General features: G+C 46.0%; 1 protein-coding gene across 2 annotated transcripts in view; it reads right to left on the bottom strand.

The window, feature by feature from the left end:
- The window catches only part of IFT122 (intraflagellar transport 122), a 56,496-nt gene that overhangs the window by 21,694 nt on the left and 8,498 nt on the right, over nucleotides 1-26,304 (bottom strand). For both annotated transcript variants that reach the window (XM_080913992.1, XM_080913993.1), the window contains exons 4-14: nucleotides 24,820-24,896; nucleotides 22,001-22,067; nucleotides 21,084-21,230; nucleotides 18,040-18,115; nucleotides 14,771-14,962; nucleotides 14,485-14,623; nucleotides 13,019-13,221; nucleotides 11,668-11,805; nucleotides 10,273-10,437; nucleotides 7,893-8,090; nucleotides 2,997-3,137 (exon numbers count right to left, since the gene is read on the bottom strand). In XM_080913992.1, the coding sequence (XP_080770118.1) occupies nucleotides 2,997-3,137; nucleotides 7,893-8,090; nucleotides 10,273-10,437; nucleotides 11,668-11,805; nucleotides 13,019-13,221; nucleotides 14,485-14,623; nucleotides 14,771-14,962; nucleotides 18,040-18,115; nucleotides 21,084-21,196 (1,365 nt within the window). In that variant the 5' untranslated portion in view covers nucleotides 21,197-21,230; nucleotides 22,001-22,067; nucleotides 24,820-24,896. The remainder of the gene's footprint in view (nucleotides 1-2,996; nucleotides 3,138-7,892; nucleotides 8,091-10,272; nucleotides 10,438-11,667; nucleotides 11,806-13,018; nucleotides 13,222-14,484; nucleotides 14,624-14,770; nucleotides 14,963-18,039; nucleotides 18,116-21,083; nucleotides 21,231-22,000; nucleotides 22,068-24,819; nucleotides 24,897-26,304) is intronic.

Here is a 26,304-nt window from a genome sequence, read left to right on the forward strand (position 1 = left end):
CATAATGGAAAGACAAGCCAGGCTGATTCCAGTCAATGACATCTGCAGAGTAGGCAAGACACACAGACAAGAGCCTGCATGATTCTCCCTTTGATTTGGATGGGAAGCAGTAAACAGGTCTGCACACAGGGCACATAAGGCGAGGAGGAAAAAGCTCAGGAAAGAGCAGTTCTAAATGAGGATGGCGGGAAATATTCTCTTGGTCTCTAGAGAGTAAACTTGCATGTTAATCCTGAATGTGCATCCTCCACTTGGACTCCAGTAGGAATAGAGACTTCTGATGCCTGGATTTCTAGAAGGTTGTGAGGGTCAAGGCAGACTAGTGCCAGTGAAGTACCTTTTGCTGCTTCCAGGTACCACAGGGATTTAGAGAACTGAACCTCTGTGTGTTCCACTGGCACCATCTCTGCCCAGTTATACTTTCTGTGTTGTCCATGTGAGATAGACTGACATATGCCCAGAACAGCAGCTTCTGAGCCATTATGGTTTAGAATGCACAACAGCCCTTGGCCACTGCTAGGCACCCGTTATGCTAGAAGGATGGGGAAAATGATCTAGTCATCCAGTCTCTGGCTGCCTCACAGATACCCTACAGGACCAGGATCTATTTAAAGGCCGGGGACACAGGAATTTTACTTGGCCTCGATCCCCTTCCCTAGTTCAGGGGTTCACAGTGGAAAGGGGAAGCTTGGCAGATTAAACAGAGAGCTAAATCTCCCTGAGCCAAGAGCTACACAAGTATGAGGCAGATACCCTAGGGAGGACACTTCCTGTCTGAGCATGAACCGTGGCAGACGGCAGGATTAGGCAAAGCACTGCCCCAGAGGGACCTGGCAAGTGGCTTTCTTCCTGAAACAGGGACTTACTACGTTGCCTAGGCTGACCTTGAATGTCTGCACTCATGGGATCTTCCTGCTGCAGCCTGCTGAAAAGCTGGGGTTGACAGGCATACTGCACAGTGTCCAGTACTTGGCTTTTCTTGAAAAACTGGTAAAATGGTCAATCAGGCAGTGTGAACAAAAGCAAAAGCTGCCTTCCTGACTTGTGTTTATTGAAACATGTACAGAAGTAGGTCCCTGGTAATGGGCAGAGTAGAAAAAAAAGTCTCAGGTCTCAGTCCAACAGGACCCTGAACTATGTCCTTCCTATGAATGGGCTCCAGCAACCTTCTCTGTGGTCAGGCAAGCGAGTGATGTCTCTCCAAGGGTCTTCCTGGTTCTAAGCACTAGATTCTTGAATTTGATACATCTGTCACTGATATCCTTTAGCCCCGATAAACCGCAAAGTCAGGGTACTATTCAGAGTGGTCAGTCACAAGACTGTGAATAACTTCCCAGAAGGAAGTGGGGAGCAGGAAACAGATGCAGCTGGCAGCTCTAAGCAGCTCTCCTGTGCCATCTAGTGGGGGTACCCTTCTAGGCCAGGTCCCTCCACTCACAAGTCTGAGTCCTGAATGACTGACTGGCACCAAGGGAAGAGGAAAGCCAAGGATTCAGGATTAAGACAAAACATCAGTCAAGGTCTATGTTCAAAGCTCTATGACTTTTCTAAATATCATGATGCCCACAAGATTTTCATTTGTCAAGAAAATGACTGAAGAAGTGACATTCTAACAAAGAACCCAGTGTTTTGATATGATTGTGTCTATTCTCAAGTGTTCTGGGATGCAAGGTAGGGTATGAAATGAATAGAAGTCTATATCCCAGTTTCAGTTCCCTTTATCTGGACATGTGCTGAGCGACTCAGACAGGCCACCTGCTGGGTGGTACAGGACAATACTAACACGAGCTGGCTCTTAGGCTCTAGGTGTGAAGGGGGAACTATCTAGAGGGATGGTAACTTTAATTCTAGCTACAGACCAAAGAAATCCCAAAAACTTGTTGGTATTCCTTACAGGCTTGCATTTCTAGGTGGGGCAGGAGAAGGAAGTTCCATCAAGAGAAGGAACTCACCCTTTCCCCTGAATTCCCAAAGCCTTAGCTTAATACTTCCCAAGGCTTATCTGATCTAAAAACATGTAGGAAACTATTGGGTAGCTTTACTTTTCTTCATGTGCTGTGTATCGAAACAGGGCCTTGTGCACGCTAGCCAGTGCTCTACTGAGCTGTGACACCTCCAACTCTGTGTGATATGGTTGGCATTTGCACACTCACTCCAAACTCCTCTTTACCAGGCCTGGGGAGGCCTCAAGAGTGAGTACAAAATAGAGGAAGAGTGCTGTGCATTTTAGAAGCAGGGGTAGAGAAGTCGGGCAGGGAGAAAAGGCTGGGAAAAAGCCCAGGCCTGAAGTAGGCTCTGGTTCAATGGTTCTCTGTTTAACAGGAGGCCGGTACGACACATGTCTGCAGGTGCTTCCGTAGCAGTAGCCTGGGCAAAAGGAGACTGTCCACTTGGGTATGGGAGAGAAAATGGGGAAAGAGGACAGGAGAGGCTGGAAGCCATTCCTTCTTCTCCCTCTATCTATCAAGATGGGCACTCATAAGTCTAGGGAAGAAGGTTAAATGTTTTTGACCATTTCTTTAGCTTTTATTGGCTAAATTAGAAGTAACACTATGAATCATGCCAAGAGGGTGTGGGACACTACCATACTGCTGTGGGAATCAGATAGCCTGACCATCTCTTTTGCACTAAGCCAGTGTGGTAAGAACAATGGTGGTGTGAGAAATGGCTGGTGCTCATACACAGACTGATATACTTGAATAATAAATGGCTGCCATGTACAGGTTTTATCTAAGTTCTTTACATAAATGATTGCTTCTAAGACTGACAGCCAGAATCAACCAGATGTTTTATAGCATTATCTGCTTACATCTTCTCAACTTCCTGAGAACAGGTCCTAGTCTGCCAGAACCCTCTAGAAAAACAACCCTGGGATGGTTGTTACCACCATTGTGATGGGGTGACTGAGGAGACTTCCCATTATTGTTGGTTTCTGCCCCTTTGGTGTTACCTGGACCCTTCCAAGGACCTTCTGGCTCACACTACTAAATGCATACCTTCTTTGCAGTTTCAAACTCGAGTCCTTCTAGAGCTTCCATGGCGAGTTCACGCCAATCAGTGTCTGTGACTCCCAAGCAAGCAATCTGGTATGCTTCTTTGAACATTTTCCTATCAAGGTACTGGTACATTGGAGCAGACTGCAGGGTTTCAGGGAGAAAGAGAATAGTCTGCTCAGAGTAGTAGGAAGAGTCAGATTACAACCAGATGTTCACAGTGACAACCAAAAGCACCTACCTCAAACTTCAGCCATCAATCGGCACCTTTGCAGCCTTGCCCTGGTCCACCTGGTACCCTTCTTTTCTGCCACCCCTCCTGCTGAGCTGCACTGCCCCCATCACACACTTTTGGCTATTACCTGCTTTCCCCTTCCCTAGGTCTACCTAACCCTAATATGTCACCTTCTCTGGTAAGGACCTGTCCTACCCACCCCCCATGGAAAATGCCCACTTGGCTTTTTAAAGCTCTGTTAACAGGTCCCTCCTGGAAGATCTTTCCTGCTTTCTCCTCATGTCCCAAGAAAGGAGTCTAAGCTGTCCTTGGCCTCTGTGTAGATAATCTTGTACTGTACTCTAATTCCTTGTGGGTCTTTGGGGTGAAGCCTTGTCCAGCCTGTGGCAACAACAGGGCTCTAATCATTCCCAGCAGACCTTCCACCCAGGCCAGAGGAACAAGTTAATCGACCAGAAGAAAGAGATCTGGAATGGCCTCTTCTAAAAGAGACTATGCCTAAAAAGGGCACAGGTGTGGAGTTTGCTCCAGAAAGCTCTGAGGACAAGTCTCTGAGGTCTCTGGTGCTGAAGACCAACTCTCCCCTCAAGGCCAAGCTGCCTAGTTGAAAAAAATCTACAAGTATTCCTGATGACTTCTTTTCTTTAAGGCTATAAGGACGGTTGCAGTTTTCCAAATAGATCTGTGTAAGGAGGTGTTATTACCTTTGATAATACCCCATGAGAGGGAGGCTCCTAGAGGAGGCCTGACTTGCCTAAGGACATTGACCTAACAAATTAAAAACCTGAGGCTAGAATAAGAGGTGATCTGATATTCTTGGTTCTGTGCGCCTTCTTTGTGTGAGTGTAAGAGAGAGAGAGAGAGTGTGTGTGTGTGTGTGAGAGAGAGAGAGAGAGAGAGAAAGAGAGAGAGAGATAGTGTGTGTGTGTGTGTGTGAGAGAGAGAGAGAGAGAGAGAGAGAGAAAGAAAGAGAGAGAGAGAGAGAAAGAGTATGTGTGTGTGTGTGAGAGAGAGAGAAAGAGAGAGAGAGTGTGTGAGAGAGAGAGAGAGAGAGAGAGAGAGAGAGAGAGAGAGAGAGAGAGAGTGTGTGTGTCTGCGAATGCATGCATACACATCAGGCTAAAGATGAGCTGGGCCTGGCATCTTTAGCAATATAGATCCTGTCTTGATTTGAGGCCAGTCAATATCCTTCAGGGACCCTTGTCTCCCTTCTGGATTCCTGGGCAGTAAAGATCAATCAGCCAGTACCTCTGTACTAATGGTTCCCAAATGTGAAACCGGAAGTGCTGTCTGTTTTCTACATTTGGGGCCTTTATCTTTGAAATTTCCGGTCCTTTTCCCCCTTCAGAATTAAAAGAAACCTTTTTCCTTTCAAGTTGATCTATCCTCTGACAGCAGGACAGCTGTTCCCAGGGGTTTGTTTTCCTGTGTAATGCACTTCCCTCTTGCTGTAGGTAATGCACTTCCCTCTTGCTGTAGGGAGGCAGCTGGCCACAGACTAGGAGCGGCTGAGCTAGCACCCAGGCCTGCCTCAGCCACATCCTATCCAGGTACCTTCTGTTCAGAGACTCTGCTCAGCTCAGGCTTCTGTAGGCCAAAGTGACACTTTGAAAAGACAAAGTAGCCATCTTCCTGAACAGGTTTCACCGTCCCCTTAGGCTTTCCTAACCTCCGCCTACCCTGCCGTCACAATGAGTTCTCTTCTCTAGACTCCTCTGCTCTACTTTAGTTCTGTCTTGTGGCTTTTGATATTTAATGACTGTCTGTAATAAGAAGAAATAATAACAGGAATCAGGACAAACACAGAAAATGGGTGTAATTAACCCCATTTCACAGTGGCAAAGCCTGGAGTCTCAGCTGCTCTGGGGAGGATCACTTTAGCCCTGGAGTTCAAGACTAGAGTGGGGAACATGGCAAGTGCCTATCTCAAACCAAACCAAACCAAAACCCAATAATTCTATTATGCAGAAGAAAAAAAAGAGGCCTCAAAGAGGGAGATATGGGTGTTCAGGATGCAGTTAGATCAGGTTACAGAATCAGAATCTAAAACCAGGGCTCCTTATCCAAAACTGCAAAACTTCTTGTGACAACTGACTCCCCCATGACAAGAGAACATTAAAATGCTGCATAAGATGAACTGATGTACAGCAGAGAGATACAACCTGAATGGGGATTTGAAAAACATACTAATGAACCAGTCCCTCTGAGCAACCCCTTATCTGGCTGGTGTATTCCAAGCATGACATCACAGAGCACAACTCAGGTTTGCTGCCCTACTTGGCAGCTCAGACACACCAGTTCTTGCACAAGACGATACAAATTTCGAAAGGAAACCAAAAATCCCAAGAGCAAAAATGGGGCTTTTTGCCTGGTCTGGAGGCCCAAACCACAAGAAGACTGGAGGCAAGGCGACAGATAAACAGCCTTTGTCTCCAGTTCGCCTTTCCCAATGCTTGGCAGCTCTGGTCTGCTTCATCAGCAGGAAGGCTGGCTGCAACCAACAGAGACTTTGGCTACTGACTCTTGAGGCTCTGGCAGAAGGAGCCCGGCAGCCTCTATGGCTCCTCTTGACTGGCCAGAATCAGGGAGCAGCAACTGCGCTTATTTTGAGGTTAGGATGGTAGTCTGGGGAGAAACCCTTTTAATAAGCAAAGCCTGTTTGGCAGAGATGAGAAAGAGTGGGCTCTTAGCAGATGTGGTGCTTTGGTTTAGGATGCTGCTAGGGTGCAAACAAGGACAGCAAGGAGAGAGTCAGGCAGGCAGGTCTGTCCTCAGCTGCCACCACACATTGCCCTGTTCCCATCTCTCATGCTCTCTCTTTTCCACTATTTGTTCACATCAGAATTCACTGCCACTGTTTGAATACTCAATATAGATCAGGAGCTGATGTGGACACTACTGCAGAAAACCCCTGCAGCAACAAGTAACAAGGGCCTCCATGGCTCCAGGGAAGAGGAAGGCAGAGTCTGTAGGCCAGGTATATGTAGACAGGCAGACTAACAACATTCTAGAGGAAAGGCAGTCTAGAATGTATGAACATCTTTCAATGTATAATGTCTCTGGCCCAGCAATTTCAGTTCTTGGAATTTATACTAAGTTGGGACATACACAAGGAAGATACCCACTATTTGCAAGAGCAAAAAGTGATGGGCAGCCATGTATGGTGACTCACACCTTTAATCCCAGCACTCTGAGGCAAAGACAGGAAGATCACTGTGGGATTGAGACCAGCCTGGTCCACATAGAGAATTCCAGAGCAGCAAGGACCAATAATGAGACTGTATTTCCAAAAATGAAAAAAACAAGGCTGTGGGTAAAATACATGTAGGTGCCAGTGGCATAAGCTATGGCTATCTATGGATAGAAGAACTGCATTCATTACAAAGCTGGGTGCACAGCAGGGAGGGCATGGGAGCTAGAGGCGGGAAGGTTCTCCAGTCTACATGGTGGAGCAAAGGAACAACTGCATTCGTCTTGCACAGTACTACGTAAGGGGACTTGAGCGATACACACAAGGATCACTTGTTATTTCTCACGCACAGACGTGAGCCTACAACTACCTTACTATTTGAAAATTCTGATACAGTATTTTCACTGACATGGCACAACATTTCCAGTGGACTGCTGAGCAAAAAGCTAGATTAGTAAGTGGGGTGTTTGGTTTAAAGACAGTAAATGGGGTGTTTCGTTTTGACAACTGTTTTTGTTGTTAGTGGGGTTTGTTTTGGTTTTTGTTTTAAGAAAAAGTATTGTGATGTATCCTAGGCTGTCTTTGCCCCAACCTCAAAATGTTAAGATTATGTATGAACCACACTGCTAGGTCAGATTGCTAGTTAGTAATTCATCAAAGGGATGGGCCTGGAATAGCTAAGTGTCATGTTAAAAGAAGATGGCATAGGAGCTGGCAAGATGGCTGAAAAGGTAAAAGTACTTTGCTGCAGAAGTGTGACAACCCGAGTCCAAACTTCACAACAAACAATGGGAGAAACAACTGCCAAATGTTGTCCTGGCACCTTCACAGTCACACATTTTAAAACAGATGATGGCACAGAGTGATTAAAAGCTCTGTTCTCTTGCTTTTGGTCCATATTAAACACAGTCATCTGGAGGGACGGTTCTGTGGTTAAGAGAGGACTCAAATCACATTCTCAGTACCCATGTAACGTAAATCACAACACCCTGAAACTCCAACTCCAGGGAATCTGATGCCCGCTTCTGTCCTTCATGTGCACCACACATGTATATATTCAGGCTCTGTAAGAAATCAGCCTGAGCAAGTAATGGGAAGCTGGCCTATAAGAAACACCCTTTCACAGCCTTGGCATCAGCTCCTGCCTTCAGGCTCCTGCCTAGTTTGAATTTCTGTCCTGACTTCCTTCGGTGATGGACAATGTGGAACTATAAGCTGAATAAACCCTCACCTCCCCAGCTTGCTTTTTTGGCCATGGTTTTTCATTACAGCAATAGAAACCCTAACTAAGACAATGGGGCTGGTTTTCTTGTCCAGAAACACATGGCCACACACAAACACCCCCATAGCACCTTAGACATCACAGGTTCCACACTTCCCTCCTCCTCCTTTGCTGCTCTTAACACCAGTTTGAGAGCCTGCCCATTCTGTTTTGTGTGTCCTACAGCTGCAGAGGGACAGGCACCAGGGTTACCTGTGGCACCTCCACGGCAGACATGGAGAAAACATGAAGGCAGAAGATCTTGGAGCCATTGTAGCCAACCACAAAGCCTTGCAGCTTCTGCTGGTGCACTGGGAAGGTGCTGGCCTTGATGTTGAGGTAACCTCCTCCGGAGAAGCAAAGCATGTCCTCACACTGGGTGTTCCAGGCCACACTGTTGGCATTTGGTTCCTAAGGGACAGAGGCCTGTGAGGCTCTGACACCACTCCCACTTTTCACTCCCACCCATTCTTAAAGCCTGGCTGACCCTGAAGCAGGATGGAGAGAAAGAAGGAAAGGGATCAGAGAAGGACGAGGCAAACTCCTCTATGTACTGGTAAGTGATAGAAGTTTTGGATATGTGCTATTTTTGAAATAAACTATATCCCCTCCATACTGTAACCACTCTACAGTAAGTGGACATTTAGTGAGGTAGAACTCCATTTTTATTAAATGAAGTGGGTAGGGTGCTACTTTGTAGTAGCTGAGGAGAACAGAAGTGTACACACTTCCATACATTCCTACCTACCCAGGAAGAAGGCTGAAAGTGTTCGTCCTGAAGATTAACAATGACTGCTTTTGGGTGAGTGGAATTGTTTGAATTTTCTATTTTCTTTGCTTTGTGTGTGTGTGTGTGTGTGTGTGTGTGTGTGTGTGTGTGTGTGTGTGTACACGCTTGTTACTTGTCTGGTTTCTTTGGTCATGAACTTCCATTGTTTTTTATAATAAGCAAAAGAATGGGAGTTCTTTTCAAAATTAGAAAACAATACAATGTCTCTGCATGTATAATTCTTATACTAAAACCACAGCCACACCAGGAGGTACCCTCTCTACCAGTATTCTGCTCAACTCTAGAGGCCTAGGACCAACAGAGACTCATTCCTCTCAGCCTTGAGTCTTCTACCCTCAGCACGGACTACCCTCTTTTTTTAATGAGAAACACTGGTACGTTCCATTTGAAGGGGAAAATGCAGTGGACGACAGACTAGGAAGGTTGTGTGTCCTGGCAAGACCTAGGAGCCACCTTTGCTACTTCTCCAGAGAAGCTGCAGTAAGGGCCATGAACCCTTCCAACCTCCATACAGGACACAATGAGGGGCTTCTAACCACCTCCAGGTCCAGGCAGTGGCAGTGCTGAGGCTGGGAGAAGGGCAACATTTAGGGCTAGTTATGTCTAGCACTGAGCACACAGTTAACATCTTGTTTGCCCCCAGGTTATTCCTGTGACAATTCTGTGAAAATATAACTTCTAGCTTCCTGTTAGCATGGGGAAGGAATGTGGTTTAGTTAGCATGCAATAGGTCCTGGGTTTGATCTCAGCATAATATAACATCTCTAGCCCCAGTACTTAGGGAGTGGAGATAAGGATCATCCTAAAGGTGATCCTCACCTGGAGGCTAGCCTGAGCTATGGAGAGATACTGTCTCCAAAAAAAAAAAAAAAAAAAAAAAAAAAAAGGCAGTTTCATGTTAGCCAGAAATTGAGACTCACAGAGGTCCATGAACGCAGGTGAGTCTGAAGACAATGGCTATATGTTCTCTCCCCTGAACCCTCTGCTTCCTCTGTGACATGACGTGACAATAACTGAAGTCATTTGGGCCACTGGTAGTCATACAGCCCCATCCAATAGACCAAGGAAAGCCAGGCACTTCTACCCTGCTGGTTCTGTTGCCAAGGACAAGGAGAGCCTTGGAAGAGGACCCATGTCTATCTATGACATTGGGAAACCATGCATGAGAAACCAGAGAGCAGAGGCTCCAGTCTCAGGGGGTCCTCACTTCACATAAATTAACTCTGACTGCCCACAATGCTCCAAAGAGGCCAAGAACAGCCCTAGTGTGGCAGCCAGCCAGCCAGGTAGTGGGTACAGTCTTTGATCTGCTCAGTGACACACTTCTTTCAGACACTGGACCAAAGACTGTGGAAACAACGCCCGTTCCCATTCCCATAGTGATCCATGTAGCAGCTTCTGTGCTATAGTGTCCTGTGGAGTAAGCTTAGGAGCTTCTACATGTCCCTCCTAGTGTGCCTTAGGTCACTGGTAACAACTGGCAGTCCTGGATAAGGGTCTCACAGACTTCATCAAAAGAGTCACTACCACACATTAACTTGGCCACCAGACTTGTCACCGTCCACTCAGTACTGCTTATGGCTATGTGAAACAGGGGTTACTTGCCCATTTTCCTGACAAGGAAACCAGTGCTCAAGAGGCTAGCCCAGCTACCTCCTCCCTGGGGCTGTTCAGACTCTACACTTGTGCTGGGACCCAGGCCCATGTTGTTCCTCTCAGACAGGGCTAGGTGCCTCCTTGCACAACTGGGAAGCTCAAGGCAGATCCCTGTACCGAGGACTGTGTCTCCATCTAGGACTTCACCTGGAAAAGCAGCTCCTTCGTGTGGATGTCATACACCAGGCATGTGTCATTTTCATCCACCACAGCCAGTTTGTTCCGGGAAGCACTCATGTCCAAGCAGCGCACAGCTGTGGCCTGCTTCAGCAGGACAATAGCAAAGAGATTGTCCACAAAGATCTTCAAGATCTGGCGAAATTTCAGAGAAATAAGTGTGAGTTACCACGGTAACCAGACCCTGGACCACTGCCAGACTCTTGGCATCCCATGTGTTCTACAAGAACAACACCCACTAACTCCTCCAGAAGCTGTGTGCAGAGAAAAGACTCATTAAATAAAGCAGGGGGTGGGGTAAGGGAGGTGGGTACCATCCTTAAAAGTCCAAAAGCATGGTTCATAGGAGGTCACTGAAGCAACAACAGGCCTGGGAACATTTTTAATGATACTGTTTAAACTGCAGGGTAGAGGAGTCACACACTAACACAGGAAGGGCTATTGTAAACACAGGGGAGACATCTGGTATAAAGTAATAATGACAGTGCTGATGATGACAGCTGCCATTCACTGACATCCCTGTTTCTGACAGCCCTGTGAAGAAACAGTATTGTCCTTATTTGAACAACTTGAGCCTCAGAGAAGGCAAACTCATCTGCCCAGGGCCATACAGCGATTGAGAAGGAATGTGGTCCCAGGTTAACCTGACCTCAAAGTCATGCTCTCAACCTCCCATGAGACCTGACAGCTGACTGAGGAAGTTGCAGATTCTCCCCCACTTGGGTGCTGCTGCTTGACAGCTCCTACTGATCTCATGCTCCACAACTTCCGTCCCTAGCAAAGACCTGACAAGCTTCAGCCATAAGCCATCTGCTACACAGCTTGGCTCTCAGGCTAATGTAGTTATATTTTCACTTTCAAGTTCTATGCAGCCCACATAGAACTTTCTTATTTTAAGCAAAGAATGTAGATGAACACACCAAGAATCTGTTCAACTTCATGTAGCCTAGATTTCCAAATCAGTTCGTCCAAACAGTCCATTTTTCTTTTAGGTTCTAATAACACCCTAAGGACCAGCACCATCTAGGCCTCAGACAGAAATACTGATTAATCCAGGCACTGCCTAATAAGGCTCTGACCTCATGAACAATCTCTGCCTGCCTCTCCAGCAATCCACTAAAGCTGTGTCTCCAACAAATCCCACCTTCGAGTGACCTTAAGCACACTGATCCCTGCTACGTGCAGCCATGGCACCAATCTGCCAGGTGTGAGCATACTGTGACGCTGAGAGCCACAGCACTTTAGCCTGCAGCTGTCTTTATGAAAGTAAACTCCAGGCTGCCTACAGCCCATCACACATCATCCCAGACAGGAAGCCTGTGCCTGCCTGGATAGCAAGCGCAATGGTAGCACGAGAAGACTCACCTGGCCATTTTTCAGGCCTACCAACAGACCTTCTCTTCCAGCAGGGCCACCGATCACCTTGATATAGCGAATGAGAGATTCCATCTGCCATTCCCTTTCCTTCACTCCACTGAAGGACAGGCACTGTAGCCGTTTTTCCTAGGAAGCAACTGAAGCTCAGCATGGAGGTTCAGAGAAAGAGTGCTTGCAGCCCTCTTGGGGAAACTGACCTACACCATCAGTGGTGATCTAACCCCTGGCTCCTCCCATCATCACTAATCCACCACAGCTTCCTCAGGGGCCATCTTCAGCATGGATCTCCAGAGCCAGCAGCAGCAGGCCACTGACTTGCTCCAACTATTCTCTAACTTGGGGTAGCCCTAATCGGTAAGAGGCTTGAGATCTCACACAGGTTTTGATACTGGTTTTACACCAGAATGGCTCCTAAACAGTTTCTTCCTTTCTCTCTTTTCTAACAGGCCTGGGCACAATCAGGTCCACCCACAGAAGGCTTTAGTTCAAAGTCTTTCCAAAACTTCTCTTGGCACTGACCTTTAGAGATCTATGACTGGGGAAATTTTTCTTTTGAAAAACCAAACCAAACCAAAACCCTCTTATAGTAGTAGTTCTCAATGTGTGGGTCATGATCTCTTTGGGGACTACATATCCTGCATACCAGATATTTACACTATAATTCATAAGAATGGTAAAATTACAATTATGAAGTAGCATAGAAATAATGTTATGGTTGGGAGGTCACCACATGAGAAATGGTCTCAGAGGGTTGCAGCACTAAGAAGGTTGGAAACCACTGCCTTAGAGACCTTCATTTTTCTTTTTTTGGTGGTATGAATCTACAGTTCCAACTACTCTGGAGGCTGTGGCAGGAGCATTGCAAGTTCAAAGCATGCCTGGGATACAGAGTAAGTTCAAGGACAGCCTGGTAAACTTAGTAAAACCTAGTCTCAAAAAGTAATAAAAAGGGTGGTGGGGAGAAAAGACTGGGGCTACAGTTCCATTGTACAGAACTTTCCTATTCTAGGCAAGGCCCTGGGCTCAGTTCCTAATGCTGCAAGAGAAAAAAAGAAAGAAAATCTCTTAGGAGGTAAAACTTCCACTCAAAAAACTTTGTCCTAGATGGGTGTGACACATGCCTTCAGCTCAGCACTCAAGAGGTAAATTGGGGATCGTGATCTTGAGGCCAGCTTGAGCAATGTAGTAAAACACCATCTCAAAACAAAACAAAGCTGCATTGTAAGACACTTCACAGTACATCTAATCCCAGTGTACCAACATGCTCCACAGTCCAGAATCATCCCAGCCTTCCCTGAGGAAGACCCCGGCCCTGAGGGAGGAGGGATGAGCTGCCCACCTGGCACAGGATGATGTGGTCAGCACACACCACCAGCAGGTTGCACTCAAACTTCTTGACAATTTTCTCCTTTACCCGGTAGTGCATGTCTGCCGAGTCATCAGAGTACAACTCATAGATGAGGATCTTCTCTGGCAGCTGGATAGCTAATCGATTTTTGTAAATGGCAATTTTCTTGACAAGCTCTCTGCATTTAATCCGAACTGTCAACGGAGGGAAAGAGACTCTAGCAAAAGGTTGTTAAGTAAGGTGAAAGGCAGAGAAATTAAAAGCCATCATTTATTTATTTAATGCTCTTGACAATTAAAGTGACACACTCTCATTACAAAATCTTTAATGGGAGCTGGAGAGACAGCTCAGTGGTTAAGAGCACTGCTGCTCTTGAAGACTTGGGTTTGATTACCAGTATCCACATGGTGGCTCACAACCATCTTAACTCCAGTTCCTGGGATCTGCTGCCCTCTTCTGACCTCCTCAGACACTGCACACACATGGCACACACGTGCAGGCAGCTGTGCTGAGCGGGGTGCAGAGCTACACATGCTCCCATTTCAGGGAGAAATGGAGATCAAGCAGTCAATGCTACCACATGTGTCCTACATGTCTGAGAACATCTATACTCCTTACTCTGCACAGCAAAGAAGGTCCCTAGTGATCAAGAGCCTACCATAATGACACATTTCACAGCCGGCCACACCCTTGCAACCTTCCTGACCTCAGGGACTTCCATGCAGTAGCTCTGCCTCTTTACAGACCAAGTGGGGTAAACAACGCAAAGAGGACTTGCTGTCCCAGTGGCTACATTCCCACCACCTAGATGGAATTTTCAAAACACGATCTACCCTGGCAGGGAAGAAGTCACCCTAAATCTACAGGATGGTTCATAAGTGGGACCCCCAGGCAAAGTCTCCTGGCCATATCTGGTCAGCAGAATCCAGACAGCATATGTGCTCAGCACATCCAGAAATGGATACAGCTGAGTGGAACTTGACCTCCTTAACCAGCAGAGCTACTTACGGGAACTGTCAGAGTTTAGACTGTGAGAGGCCAGAGCCCTCAGAGCTATGACCAATCTTGAACCTATCTACTGCCCCCAACTTGTCTAGCAGAAGGACCCACCAAGAAGTGAGTAGAGGCTGAGGGGAAAATATGCAAAAGTGGCTCTGAGCAGAGATGATAAATGTCCACAAACCCCATGCAGGTCAGCCATTACAGCTCTGATTTGTCAGCCTCTGTCTCATGGAGTCCAGTTATACCGTAGAATTATTTGTAAAATGTTACGAGTTTGGTGCTTTTAAAAAACAAGGCAGGTTTTATTACTTTTGCTAGATCCTCAAAGAGATCTGCATCCTCCTTCTACTGCAAAGCTGGGGAGACATTTCCTATTATTTTATGTGCTATCACCAGCCCAACCCCACCCACCCCTTTTGCTAGTGTCTATAAGCAAGGGCAAGCTTGCCTCTTACCTTTCTGCTCTGTGATCAGGTGCTGCACGATGACATCTGTCATGCTGTCCCTGTAGGCATACCGATCCTTGTAGAGTCCGTGGACTGTGCTGAAGATAAGCTGGTAGAAGGAAATGGTGCCATCCTGGCAGCCTACCACCTGTGTAGAAGAGAGCTGTCAATCTAGCTGAGGGAAACACAGTCTCCCTTCCACCTGTTAGGAGCAATGGCGGAGAATCTGAGTGGCTGACCTGATGCTCAGAGCCTCCTCTAGCAATGCTCGGCAAGATGGGTTTCCTCTACTCACCACATAATTGGAGTCAGGTTTCACTCTGCAGGTCCACACCCAGGAGTTCTGCTCCCCAACGGTCCCCAGTCGCACTCCATCCTTGGTGAAAAGAGATACCTGCTTGTCTGAACCCCCCACCAAAATGTACTCTCCTTTAGTGAAGTAGCTGATGCAACAGGGGTCAAAGTTCAGTGGCCGATCCTTCCCAATCTGAGAAAAGAGAACATATACCAAGTGAAAGACTAGTCCACAACAACAATCAGTAAGGGCTTACATACCAACATTAGCTGGGTACGGGGAGTGTTAGGAAGGCCAGGAGGCTTATCTGCCTTCCTAACACTGCCCCGGCTTATCTCCTGAGCTATCCCTTTTCCTACACAGGCCTCTCCACCTCTGGAACCCACTCTTCCCTCAACCCAGCCGAACCCCTGGCCTCTAAAGTCTGCCATGGCTGACCTAAACGTTAGGAAGTTAGCCAGACTTCCTCAGTCAACCTGGAGACCAGGAAGTCTTTCCCTTGTTCACCTACTTCACACATGGTCAACAGCTCACCTCAGCTTCTTTTCTCTGTTTATTTTCTGAGCTTATTCACTTGAAAAGACTGCCCTTTATTCTTTATTCAATTTAAGAAAAATAACCCTAAAAACATAGTTTTTGCTTTAAGGTTTAGGGTCAATTTACAAGTGTTTTCCTATTTATAAATCTAGTAAAAGTGAGCAGTCAATTGATGCTGACAGTTTAATGAATGCAATTTTGAACATATAAAACCACTGAAACAGTCAGCTCCAATTTCAACTTAGTTAATTCCCTTCAACTAATTTCAACTACAATTATAAATTTAGTATGTTCACTTTTCTTTCCTTTTTAGGAATTTCAAATGCCTAACAACTGAAAGCTTCCCTCCTACCTCCCAGTGCTACAAAGTCTAATAAGAAAACTCCAGCACTTGTCATGATACTGAGGGCTGAAGCTGCTGGCTGAGGCTTAGGACTCTTCTTCCAAGTCAAAACCATCAGCTCTGGACTAACTGCAGGAACCAACTGAAGGCAGACTGAGTGATGAAAGCAGGCGGAAACTGAGCAAGGGGAACAGCTTCAGGCAAGAGTCTCTCAACACTGGCCTCAGCTCCTTCTCGGATGGGTGTAGAGTTTGAGGTGGGATCCTGTAGAAAGGAGGGCCAGAAGGAAGCCCATTCTGCACACAAACTCTGCTCACCATCTGGAAACCTTTAGCTACTGACCCACATGACTCACGGGTGAAGTCAAAAACCTGTACTAGGACCTCAGCTGCTGCCCACTGAAAATACAGAGCAGAGCACAGCAAAGCCAACTACCTGATCTCCCTCTCTTTCTCTTTCCCTCTCCTTCTCCCATCTCTCCCTTCCTCCCTCTATTCTTTTCTCTCTCCCCAACCCTTCCACACTTACCTTCAGAGAAACCTGAGAGAAATTAATTTCTATGGTGTACAATTTACAATTCCCGGAATATAATTCAAATTTCTAAAAAGCAGGACAATATGGTGTTGGAGGGAAGGCTCAGAGGTTAAGAGCACTGGTTGCTCTTGCAAAGGACCCAGCAACTACATGGTAGCTTACTGGAGTCTGTAACTCCTGTTTCAGGGCTCTAACGCCCTCTGTTGACCACTGTGAGTACTGCACACATGAGGTGCATAGATTCATATAGGCAAAACATCCATACATAAAATAATAAAATATTTTTAAACTAGGAAAATGTGAATCTTATTTGAGAAAAGACAATCGGCAAGGCCAGACCCATGGTGGTCCAGATGCTGGAACAAGCAGGTGAAAACTCTAAACCATCTGGGATAACATGGTTCACAATACTAAGGAAGAGGCTGGAGGTTGCTCAGTGGTTAAGAGCACAGACTGCTCCTGAAAACTGCTTGAACTGGGAAATGTACTGACTAAAATAACTCACTGGATGAACTTAGAGAGAGAGAGAGAGAGAGAGAGAGAGAGAGAGAGAAGATTATGGAGAGTCAAGTGAGTGAGAAAGAAAGAAGAAAAGGCATCTGAAGAGATGAAGGCTGGAGTTTTATCACCTTTAATTTTTTTTTACCCTTCCCTTCATCATGCTTTCTAAAAGAATAAATATATACGTTTTTGTTTTTTAAGCCTAGTGACTCCCAAGCAGGAAAATACAACGGAGTCTCTTTAAAGTTTAATGTTGCTTAGGCACCTAATTAAAAATTTTTGTCTTTCCATTGAAAATCATTTGTATAAAATTTTTGTTCATTTGTTTTTGTTTTATTTTTGTGTTTTTGGAGACAGGGTTTCTTTGTGTAGCTTTGGCTGTCCTGGAACTCAAGAGATTTTCCTGCCTCTGCTTTCTGAGTGCTGTGATTAAAGGTATGTGCCACAACGACCTGGCTAAAAATCAGTGTTTACTTCAATTATACCTTTTAAATAGTCATCACTAGAATAATTTGACAGACTTCTAGCATTTGTCTGGTCAGGTCCCAAACTAGCTGTGACCACAGACTAAAACATGTTCTTGAGGCCAATAGCCTCTCAAAAACCTCAATTTTCTTACATGTACAGCAATGGTGTACAGCAATTCCTCCAGAGTAACTTGAGGACTAAAAGCTAGTAAAGTCTGTAAACAGCATAACAGTATCTGCATCAAGGAACACCAGCTGTGGCTACTAAGCCACAGACTCATCAAAGGCCAAAATTACACAATGTTACCTAAGCCTGACAAAAACTTTGGGTTTGTTTTAGCAATTCTTACCTTGTATTTGATCCCCAAATCCTCCATAGTTGAAAAGATAATTCAAAACCAAGAAATAACTTCACTGTCCCAAACAAGTTGGAGTTACCATCTGTACCAAGGTTGAGACCTTGAATGACTCTCAGAAACTCTGTGTCAAAGGCTCAGTCCCCAGCCAATGGCATTATGGATAGGAGGATAAGTTTAAGGGGTGGGATGTAGCTGAAAGAAATGTGTCACTGGACATGTCCTCATTAAAGTATATTGGAAATTCTCAAAGAACTAGGCAAGGAATCCAGTCTGGGCTTCAACCCCTCGCTCCAGCATTTTCCAACTGTGTGATACGTACTTGGTCTTGGTCTCCCATTTCTAAATGTACAAAACGTCTCTTCACAGTGCTGAACACACTTGAGGAAGAGAAGACAAAGTACTGTGAACAGGACCTGAAGTCAAGCTCAATATGCAAACTCTAGCAATGATCATCTGTAGTCACTGACAACACTATCAAAGTATGCTCCAGCTGACATGCGTAATTGGGTTTTGCATGGTGCTGCATACCTGTTTTCCACTCAGCTGGTAGAAGGAAAGTTTCTGTCCCCAGTCAGCTACAGCCAGGATGTCATTATGTTCCTCTCTAATCAACAGAAGACAAAAGAGGTTATAAGGGGGCACAGCCTGCTGATGACTGTGGCTAGGGGCTCAACAAACAACAGGAAAAAGAAAGTCCTGGCCAGGCTGTCAGCGAGCCAAGTACTACACAGCCACACAGGGGCCAGTGTTCCAATCAGGCCAACCATCAATCAGCCCAGAGACAGGTTTGGCCCTCCTGGGACCTGCTATTGCACCAACTCCTAGCCGGGAATGGTCTGGCTAGGCATGGCTACGGTGGCAGAAGGTAAACCCCTCGCTTCAGACTTTCTGGGGAGCAACTTGAAGGATGAGCACAGTGGCACACCCAAGTGTCCCTTCTCCTGTGTACTATAAAATATGAGGAGTAGCCATGAGACATAGCTTGTAGTAAGGCGGCTAGACTGTTCTAGCTGATAAAATTTTCTCAGTCTTCCTGAAGAGGAAGATTGACACCCACACCCAAGTTCCCTTGCAGTCGGGGTTCTCGAAAAGGTGAAATGGCATCTGAATGAGTGTCATTTGAAGATCAACAACTGCCACTGAAAACAGAGGCCTGTAGATATGTGCCATGGAACAGGACTTCAGGACCAGAACCTAGGAGGAAGGCCTCCACTCAAATGGGAAGCCAACAACTCAGAATGCAGACAGAGAGAGGTTTCCCAGCCTTAAGGCTGGAACAAAATCCTTCCCAAATGGCTGAGCCTCTATTAACACCTGCTTCCCTAAGCCTAGGGTCTGACAGGCACCTGGCAGCACCAATAGCCACATAAGCATGCTCTGTAAAACCCAGCCAGGACAGCAGCGAGGAAAATGCCATAGACATTAATTCAGAATTCAGAAAAGGGGAAGGATAAAGAAGATGCTAGCAGAAGGCTTACAGATGAACTGTTCTTACTGACGCCAACATTTAAACCCTAGCCACCAGTGAAGCCCCTGTGGATAGGCCAAATGTGGCACTGGGTTAGGCTAAGCTGCTACACCAGGAGTTTCCAATCAAGCCCATAATGGTTGGGCTTTACCAAAACACCCATGTTGATAATAAAATAGGACTGAAGCTCAGATGGGAACTTGAGGGTCACCCTTCTTCCTTTCTTTGCCCCCACTTCCCACCCACAAACCTAGATTCCTCTACCGAGTCTTAGGTGGTTGGGTACAGTGAGGAGGGTCCCAAGCTAGAATGTGATTGTCCAATCACAACACCCTGGCTGCCTCTGCTTTTCCCACTCCACTGAAAGAATTTCCCTTATAGATCAGATCAACTGAGAGAAGAGAGATTGCTCAGCAGCTAGGACTATGGGTGGTTAAGGGGGTGAAAGGTAAGGGCTTCCCCTTTGTGTATGTCCTAACCAATGCAAGGTAGAGTGGGAATAGGCCAAGAAAACACATCCAGTAACAAAAAGCATCAGGTGAATGGTGGTCCTACCAGGGCATTGTAAATCAAGCTGCACGGAAAATGTCTAATGTTGTTGGGCTTCCTCAGACGTTAACTTGAGAAGCAGGAATGGAAGTCAGAGAGGACATACAGAGGTGCCAGGGGCCTATTCAGAGACGGCAGTTTACAAAGGTGTATCCTCCTCTGTGCTACCCAGTTTCTCCTCCTTTCTCAGAGGATTGCTCTATCTGCCACCCACACATGCTCCCTTTTGTGAGTGTGGGGGCACACCAACAATCCCTGGCCCCTGTTCTGCTGCCCCTGGCCGAGGAATTTCTCATCAGCATTTGCTTCGGCAGGTCTATGGGGCCTGGGCCCTCCCGAGGGTCCTCACTCTGTGGGACACACTCACGAGTTGCCGTCCCTGGGACTGTCGTCCTCTTCCTCTTGCTCTTCCTCCTCTGCCTCACTACCCTGACTATTGTACACTGTTGACTTCAGAATGGAAGGGATTTCCTGAAAATATCTGTTGACAATGACATCCTCAGCATCCTCGTTCTCTCTGCTCATCCAGATATTCTCCCTTCGGCTGTAGACAGTAAGGGGATGTTCACAATCACATTGCCTAGGACTACACTAAAGCTATAATTTCAAAACCTGCCAAGGAGCCCCTGGACCCTGCCCGGAAGAGGACAGCAACCAGGTACACTGGGCATCCTGCTTCTCATGAATTAAAAATGGTAGCTCGAAGCCACAAAGTCATCTGCGGCCACAAAATCAAACAGCAGGAACTCTGGGGTAGGCTAATGGCCTTTGAAGGCATTCTATACACATGGAGGGCCTCCGCTGGACAGAACTATTCAGGAAGAATTATAATAACCTGTTGTAAGAAAGGCAACGGAATTAAACAGCCTCCTCAATCAAGTGGGCGCCCACCTGTAAAACAACACTGGGACAGTAAACAATTGAGCCCTTTAATTTACCCTCAGAGAACTCCCTAGAGACAAGTTTAATGATATTATAGAATTACACAAAGAGCTGGGAGAGCTTTTAGTCCACCCTCAAAGTCACATGGCATAAAAGAAAAGTATGTGTGAGATTTGAGCAGGTAGGTGCCAACTGTCTGCAGACCTTTAGGTTTTAGGGGTATTTGTAGGCTTAATTTTAACTTTTTGGCAGGGGAAATTAAAAAAAAAAAAAAAAGCACTCAAGAGCGTGCTGTTCTGTTAACAATGTAACAGGTGGGTGGGTGCATGCTCCTGGACACCAGGGAAGGGCCCCAGACAACAAGAAAAGAAGCACAGGGAGATCAGAACAATTAGTTCATGAAGAAATCTCTCTATCTCTCTCTTCTGTCTCTGTCTCCCTCTCTCTCTTTCTGTCTGCTGGCCTAGATGGTTCATCTGCTTAGCTAAATCTCTGGGATTTATTCCAAAATTCAATATAGGCTCTTTGAAAACTTCATTTATAAAAAGCAGGTACCAAACAGACCAGGCAAGTGGGAAGAGAAGACTTTAAACTATAAGACGTCAGGAAGAGAAAAAGAGCTCAGAAGGCTTCTTCTAACAGTGCCAGCCAGGAGAAACACAGCCATGGGTACCTTGAAGGGTTCCAGCAGATGGACCATATTGGAGAGAGGGATCCCCCAGGGCGTTCAATCTTCACTTTCTCTTCGCCATTTTTGTTCCGTATGCTGATGATGCCATTGGACATCCCCAGAGCCAGGTACTGACCATCATTTGTCCAGCTGCACACAACCAATGGAGGGCGGGGGGCGGGGGGGGGGAAGGAGCACACAGAGGGTAGAGCCTGTGAGGCAGCAGCAGCCAAGCTGTGAATAATCACTCTCACTTATTCCTGACACAGACTCAGCTTATACTGACACTTACACTGAAATCAGGGAGACCTTAAGGCAGGGACATCTATTTCAGATGGCATCTATCCCCTGACTCTGTGCATACATTTCCATGGCAGCCTGCACTCCAGACTAGGCCGTCTTTTCTGCTTTACAGTTCAACTCCCTCCCAATCCAAGGGCTCACAGTAAAACTGTCTTGTGTCTTTTTAGCCCTCGAACAGGGCTTGACATGTCACTCAACAAATGTTGAATCACAAAGTACCTTCAGAAGCTAGTCAGTTACAGAGTGCCTAGGCCCACTGATGCTGTATTTCTGGAAACGGTACTGTTATCACCATTGCTCCATGATTTAGTAACCACCCCAAGGTCACAGGCCTATCAGTGACAGGATGCAGATTCTGGTCTGAGTCTAGCACCAGCGTCAGAAGTTCCTGTTTGACTTTCCCAGCGAAGATGCCCATGCCAACTCAGTACACAAAGGTTATCAAAGGCACCAGTCTTTCCCATTAAGGAGAGAAGAGAAGGAAAAAGGGAAACACAGAAGCCTATTCCAACTGGCCAACACCACACTTTCTCTGTGGGGTGAAATTAAAGGTTTGTGGGAGTCAGCTGGGGAGAGAGAGGAGCACAGTGCCTGCTGTCAGAGCCTCCCTAACTTACCTGCAACAGGTGATCTTGCTGCTGGATTTGTGCTTGGAAACAGACTTCTGCTCAGGAGACCACAACCCTTGGGTATCAGGCAATAGAAAAGAGAGCAGGACTATTTAGCAATAGAGAGGAGTAAACTATCCATTCATACAAAACTCAAATCTCCAGTCTATGCTGAGTTAAGAAAAAAAAAAAAGCCAACTTCCAAAGGCTTTACACCACAGAAGTCCATGTATAGAACACACTGGATGACAACCACACACCTGGAGAACACATCTACGGCAAGGGGGTGGTAGGTGGCAGGCACTGGTATGAGAATGGGACCCTATATTGCAGTGGTCATACACTGCCACACAGGATTGAAGGACACTGTGTCCCCTCCTCCCTGGTCCCACTGGGAACCCAGTAGAAGAAATGGGTGAATACACAGCACTGCTCTGTACTGTGAGTACTGAGAGTCTACCATTGTTATTTAAAAATAAAATAAAAGATAGATGGTGGAGTTCTAGTCAAGGTTTTTAGGATTTATATCCCAAAGAAAAGGATAACTTAGCTGCACATAGCTAGGGCGTGGCTGCCAGAGAACAACTCAGCATTAAAATAGTAAGTTAAGCAGATGGAAAGTACAGGAGTGAAGCTGTGAAGCTTCCCATTGATGACCCAGTCTCAGACAGACAGACACCACATGTTCTCATGCCTAACTTATAATATTTGTAAATAAGGAGTGTGACAGTGGGTTCAGATAATGAAATTAGTAGGAAACTATGAGAAGGAACAAGAGGCTTGGGGGAGGGAAATGGTAACGACACAAAAGAGGAAGGAAGGCACCAAGAAGGGAGTGGGGATGAGGCAGAGAAGTGAGGAGAAGCAACAGAAACAGTGTTTGACAATGCCACTGTGAAACCTAACTCTTTCTTAAGCTAATATCAATAAAATAAGTAATGAGTGAGCTTTTGAAGAGTCTACTTTCTAGGCCTCTGTCAGGGCAAACGACTGTATGTGAGCTGTGCACCGCACATGGCATACTGGCTGGTTTAGTCTTGCTCTCTCCAATCCCCAGAGGTGGTCCAGTGCCCTTAACAGACAACAAAGCAAATTCTACCCTGCCTGGGCCGTGAAGTCTGGCCACATGAAATAGAGAGAACATATAAGTTTACACAGGCAAGTGCATAAAGAGAGCAGAGGACACCGTGAGTGAATGGAGTCCTGAGTGAATGTGTGCTATCGTGTGGCTTCATGTCAAGGACCCCACAGCTTCAGAACCAGAGCAATGGCAAAGTCTTTTCATTTGGGGTGAGACTAGGGGAGATGGTAGAGCCTTCCCTTTCTGTTCATGTGTGCCCATTGGCAATGTATGCAGAAAATGCCACCACAGCTTTCCTCCCAGATATTTATGGCTTGAAGACTGTGCCCCTACAGAGACTGCTAAACCTGTCTCCTTATTTGTAATAACCTGCCTCCTTAACTCAGCTGTAAGCAAGAAGCCTGCCTCCATGTTCAACCCTATACAATAAACACACTAGGCTTCTGATGAGTTGTAATCTATACAATCCCAGTTTTCCCAACTGGGTCTTATCTTTTCCTCATTCCCTGCTGTCCCAGTCACATGAGTCCCTAGAGCCCCTGTAGCTAAGCAAAGTTTAAAAGGGAAATGTCTGTGAATGCCTGAGTCTTCCCCGCTGTCTTTCAAACATTTCTACCCCACCCATGCACTTTTTCTGTGCTCCACTGCAAGTGCAGGAAGCCTTCAGCTGCAGGAACCTTCCTGCTCAGCCTCCCTCGGGAACATTCACACTCAAACTCTGTATATAGTCGCCCAGCCTGGGCCTCAACCCTACTCTTCCAGTGTTGGCTAAGTGACTGCCAGTGATCCTAGAACCATACTGAGCCTTTGTGTTCCCTCCTTCACCAGGAGAGTAGGAATGAGTGAAACATAATTTCAGGAATTGGCACAGAACTCAGAATCTTATAAAAAAAAAAAAAAAGGAATTCTCTTTTTGAAAAAACTCCTATCAGCACAGGGTCACTAAGATGCTGTAGGCATGGCTGCATGTATATGCTTGTGAGATGTCTTCCTCTATCCCTTTCTATATTTTTTGACAGGGTCTCTCATTGAACCTAGTGCTCTTTATCTTGGCTTGGCTGTCTGTCCTGATACTGGGGCTGCAGACAAAGTGCCACAGCTGGCTTGTATATGGATCCTTGAGATCTGATCTGAACTCAAGCACTTTACCCATGGAGCCATTCCCCTAGACCAAATACTTTCATTTAATAAGATACTTTTACAAATCCTACTTTCATCTACCATAAGCGTGAGAGCAGGAATATTTTATTCCCCTAAACAGGCACACAGATCAGCACAAGAAGATATGACAATTTTTATTTTATTTATTTATTTATTTATTTATTTTTGGCAAATGGCAGTGCTTCCAGAGAAACACAGTCCCTGCTAGGGTGAGTCAGAGTCTTTGGTGCCCTCCCATCCAGCACACCATTTCTTCCCCTAGGCTGCTACTGCTCATCTGTCTCAAATGGCTTACCATCCTCAAGGTCATCACCGCTCACTGTCTCCATGCAATTTTTTTTTAAAGGCAGGGGTTCTCTGTGTAGCTCCAATTGTCCTAGAGCTATGTACTCTAGGCTGGCCTTGAACTCACAAAGATATGTCTGTCTCTGCCTCTCAACCTCTAGTATTAAAAGCATGTGCCACCACTGCCCAGCTCTTTCTGAAAACTTAAAAGATTAACCTCCCTTGGATGCTGGACAGACCAGCAGGTTGTAAGTGTGTGCCTCAGCATTCTCCACTAGAGGTGCTGGGAACTGAAACTTACCAAAGTCACTGGAGGAACAAGATGCCAGCTGGTGGGTAACAGGATTGTAGGAGACACACTGTATAGAGTCATTGTGCCTGCAAGTTGAAAAACTGAACATTATTCTACAACAAACCACAAATATCTCAATAGCTACAATTGGAGATTCAAAGCAGGCTTGAAGGAGCTGGAGAGACGGCTCACCAGTTAAGAGCACTTACTACTCTTCCAGAGGACCAGAATTCAATTCCTGTACCCAAAAACAGCTCACAGCTGTCGGTAACTTCACTTCCAAAGGATCTGATGCCCTCTTCTAATCTCTACAGGTAAAATACCTTATACGAATAAAATAAATTAAAAAAATAAACTTAAAAGCAAAACTAAAGCAAACAAAAAAGAACAACCACAAGACTGAAGCCTCTGGTGACACACTGCAAGCCCTTCTCTAGGAGACCAACAGCACGGGCCTTATTTACAGGACTGCCCTCACCCAGCATCCCACCCAACTCAAACGCCAGGGCTGCTCTCCTGATACCTCCAGCGTGTGTCTGAGACAAAGAGAACTCAGCCTAGTACGAGGTGAAGACAGTATGCTTTTATTTGTATCTATAATTAACAATTTCTGATGCCTGGATAGGTTGGAGTGTAAAAATACAGTGTAGGCCAGGGTCTTGAAACATGGCGAATGCTGAGGTGCACTTCATGGGATCTCAGCCCAGGTCTAGCTCTTCACTTCTTGGTAACACTGTATGCATGGTCCCACTCATTTTCATTTAAACTTTTCTTGTGTTCAGGGCAGCATCATTCACAGGAGGCAATAGGTGGGAGCAACCAAGTGTTCATTAGCTGATGAGCAATCCAAATGGAATATATACACACAATGGTGTATTACTCAGCCATGAGGACTTTACATGAAATAAGCTGTGGTGGTTTGAATATGCATGGCCCAAGGAGTGACACTAGTAGGAGGTGTGGCCTTGTTGGAGGAAGGGTGTCACTGTGGGGATGGGCTTAGAGACCCTCCTCCTAGCCAAGTGGGAGCCAGTCTTCTCCTGGCTGATCAGGATGTAGTAGAACTCTCAGCTCCTCTAGCACCATGGCACTGCCTAAACACTACCATGCTTCCTGGCATGATAATAGCCTGAACCTCTGAACCGTAAGCCAGCTTCAGTGAAATGTTGTCCTTTGTAAGAGCTGCCTTGGTCATGAGTTTCTTCACAACAGTGAAAACCCTAAGACAGCAGTCAATCACAAAACGCCAAATACTATATAATCCCACTTATATGAGGCACCTAGAGGAGCCAAACCCCTCAGAAAGGACAATGGCAGTTGCCAGGGCTGAGATGAGACAGAACAAAAGATGCTAAGCACTGAGCTTAAACTTCAGGAAGATGAAAGGGTCTGAAGACTTTACTTGCCAAAATTTGGCTACAGAACAGTGTTAATGTGCTTAACACCTGGTGTCAATGGCACAGTTTACATTTGGGGTATTTCTCTATAATTGAA

This window comes from Micromys minutus (genome assembly GCF_963924665.1).
Source record: "Micromys minutus genome assembly, chromosome: 3".
Taxonomy (NCBI): Eukaryota; Metazoa; Chordata; class Mammalia; order Rodentia; family Muridae; genus Micromys; species Micromys minutus.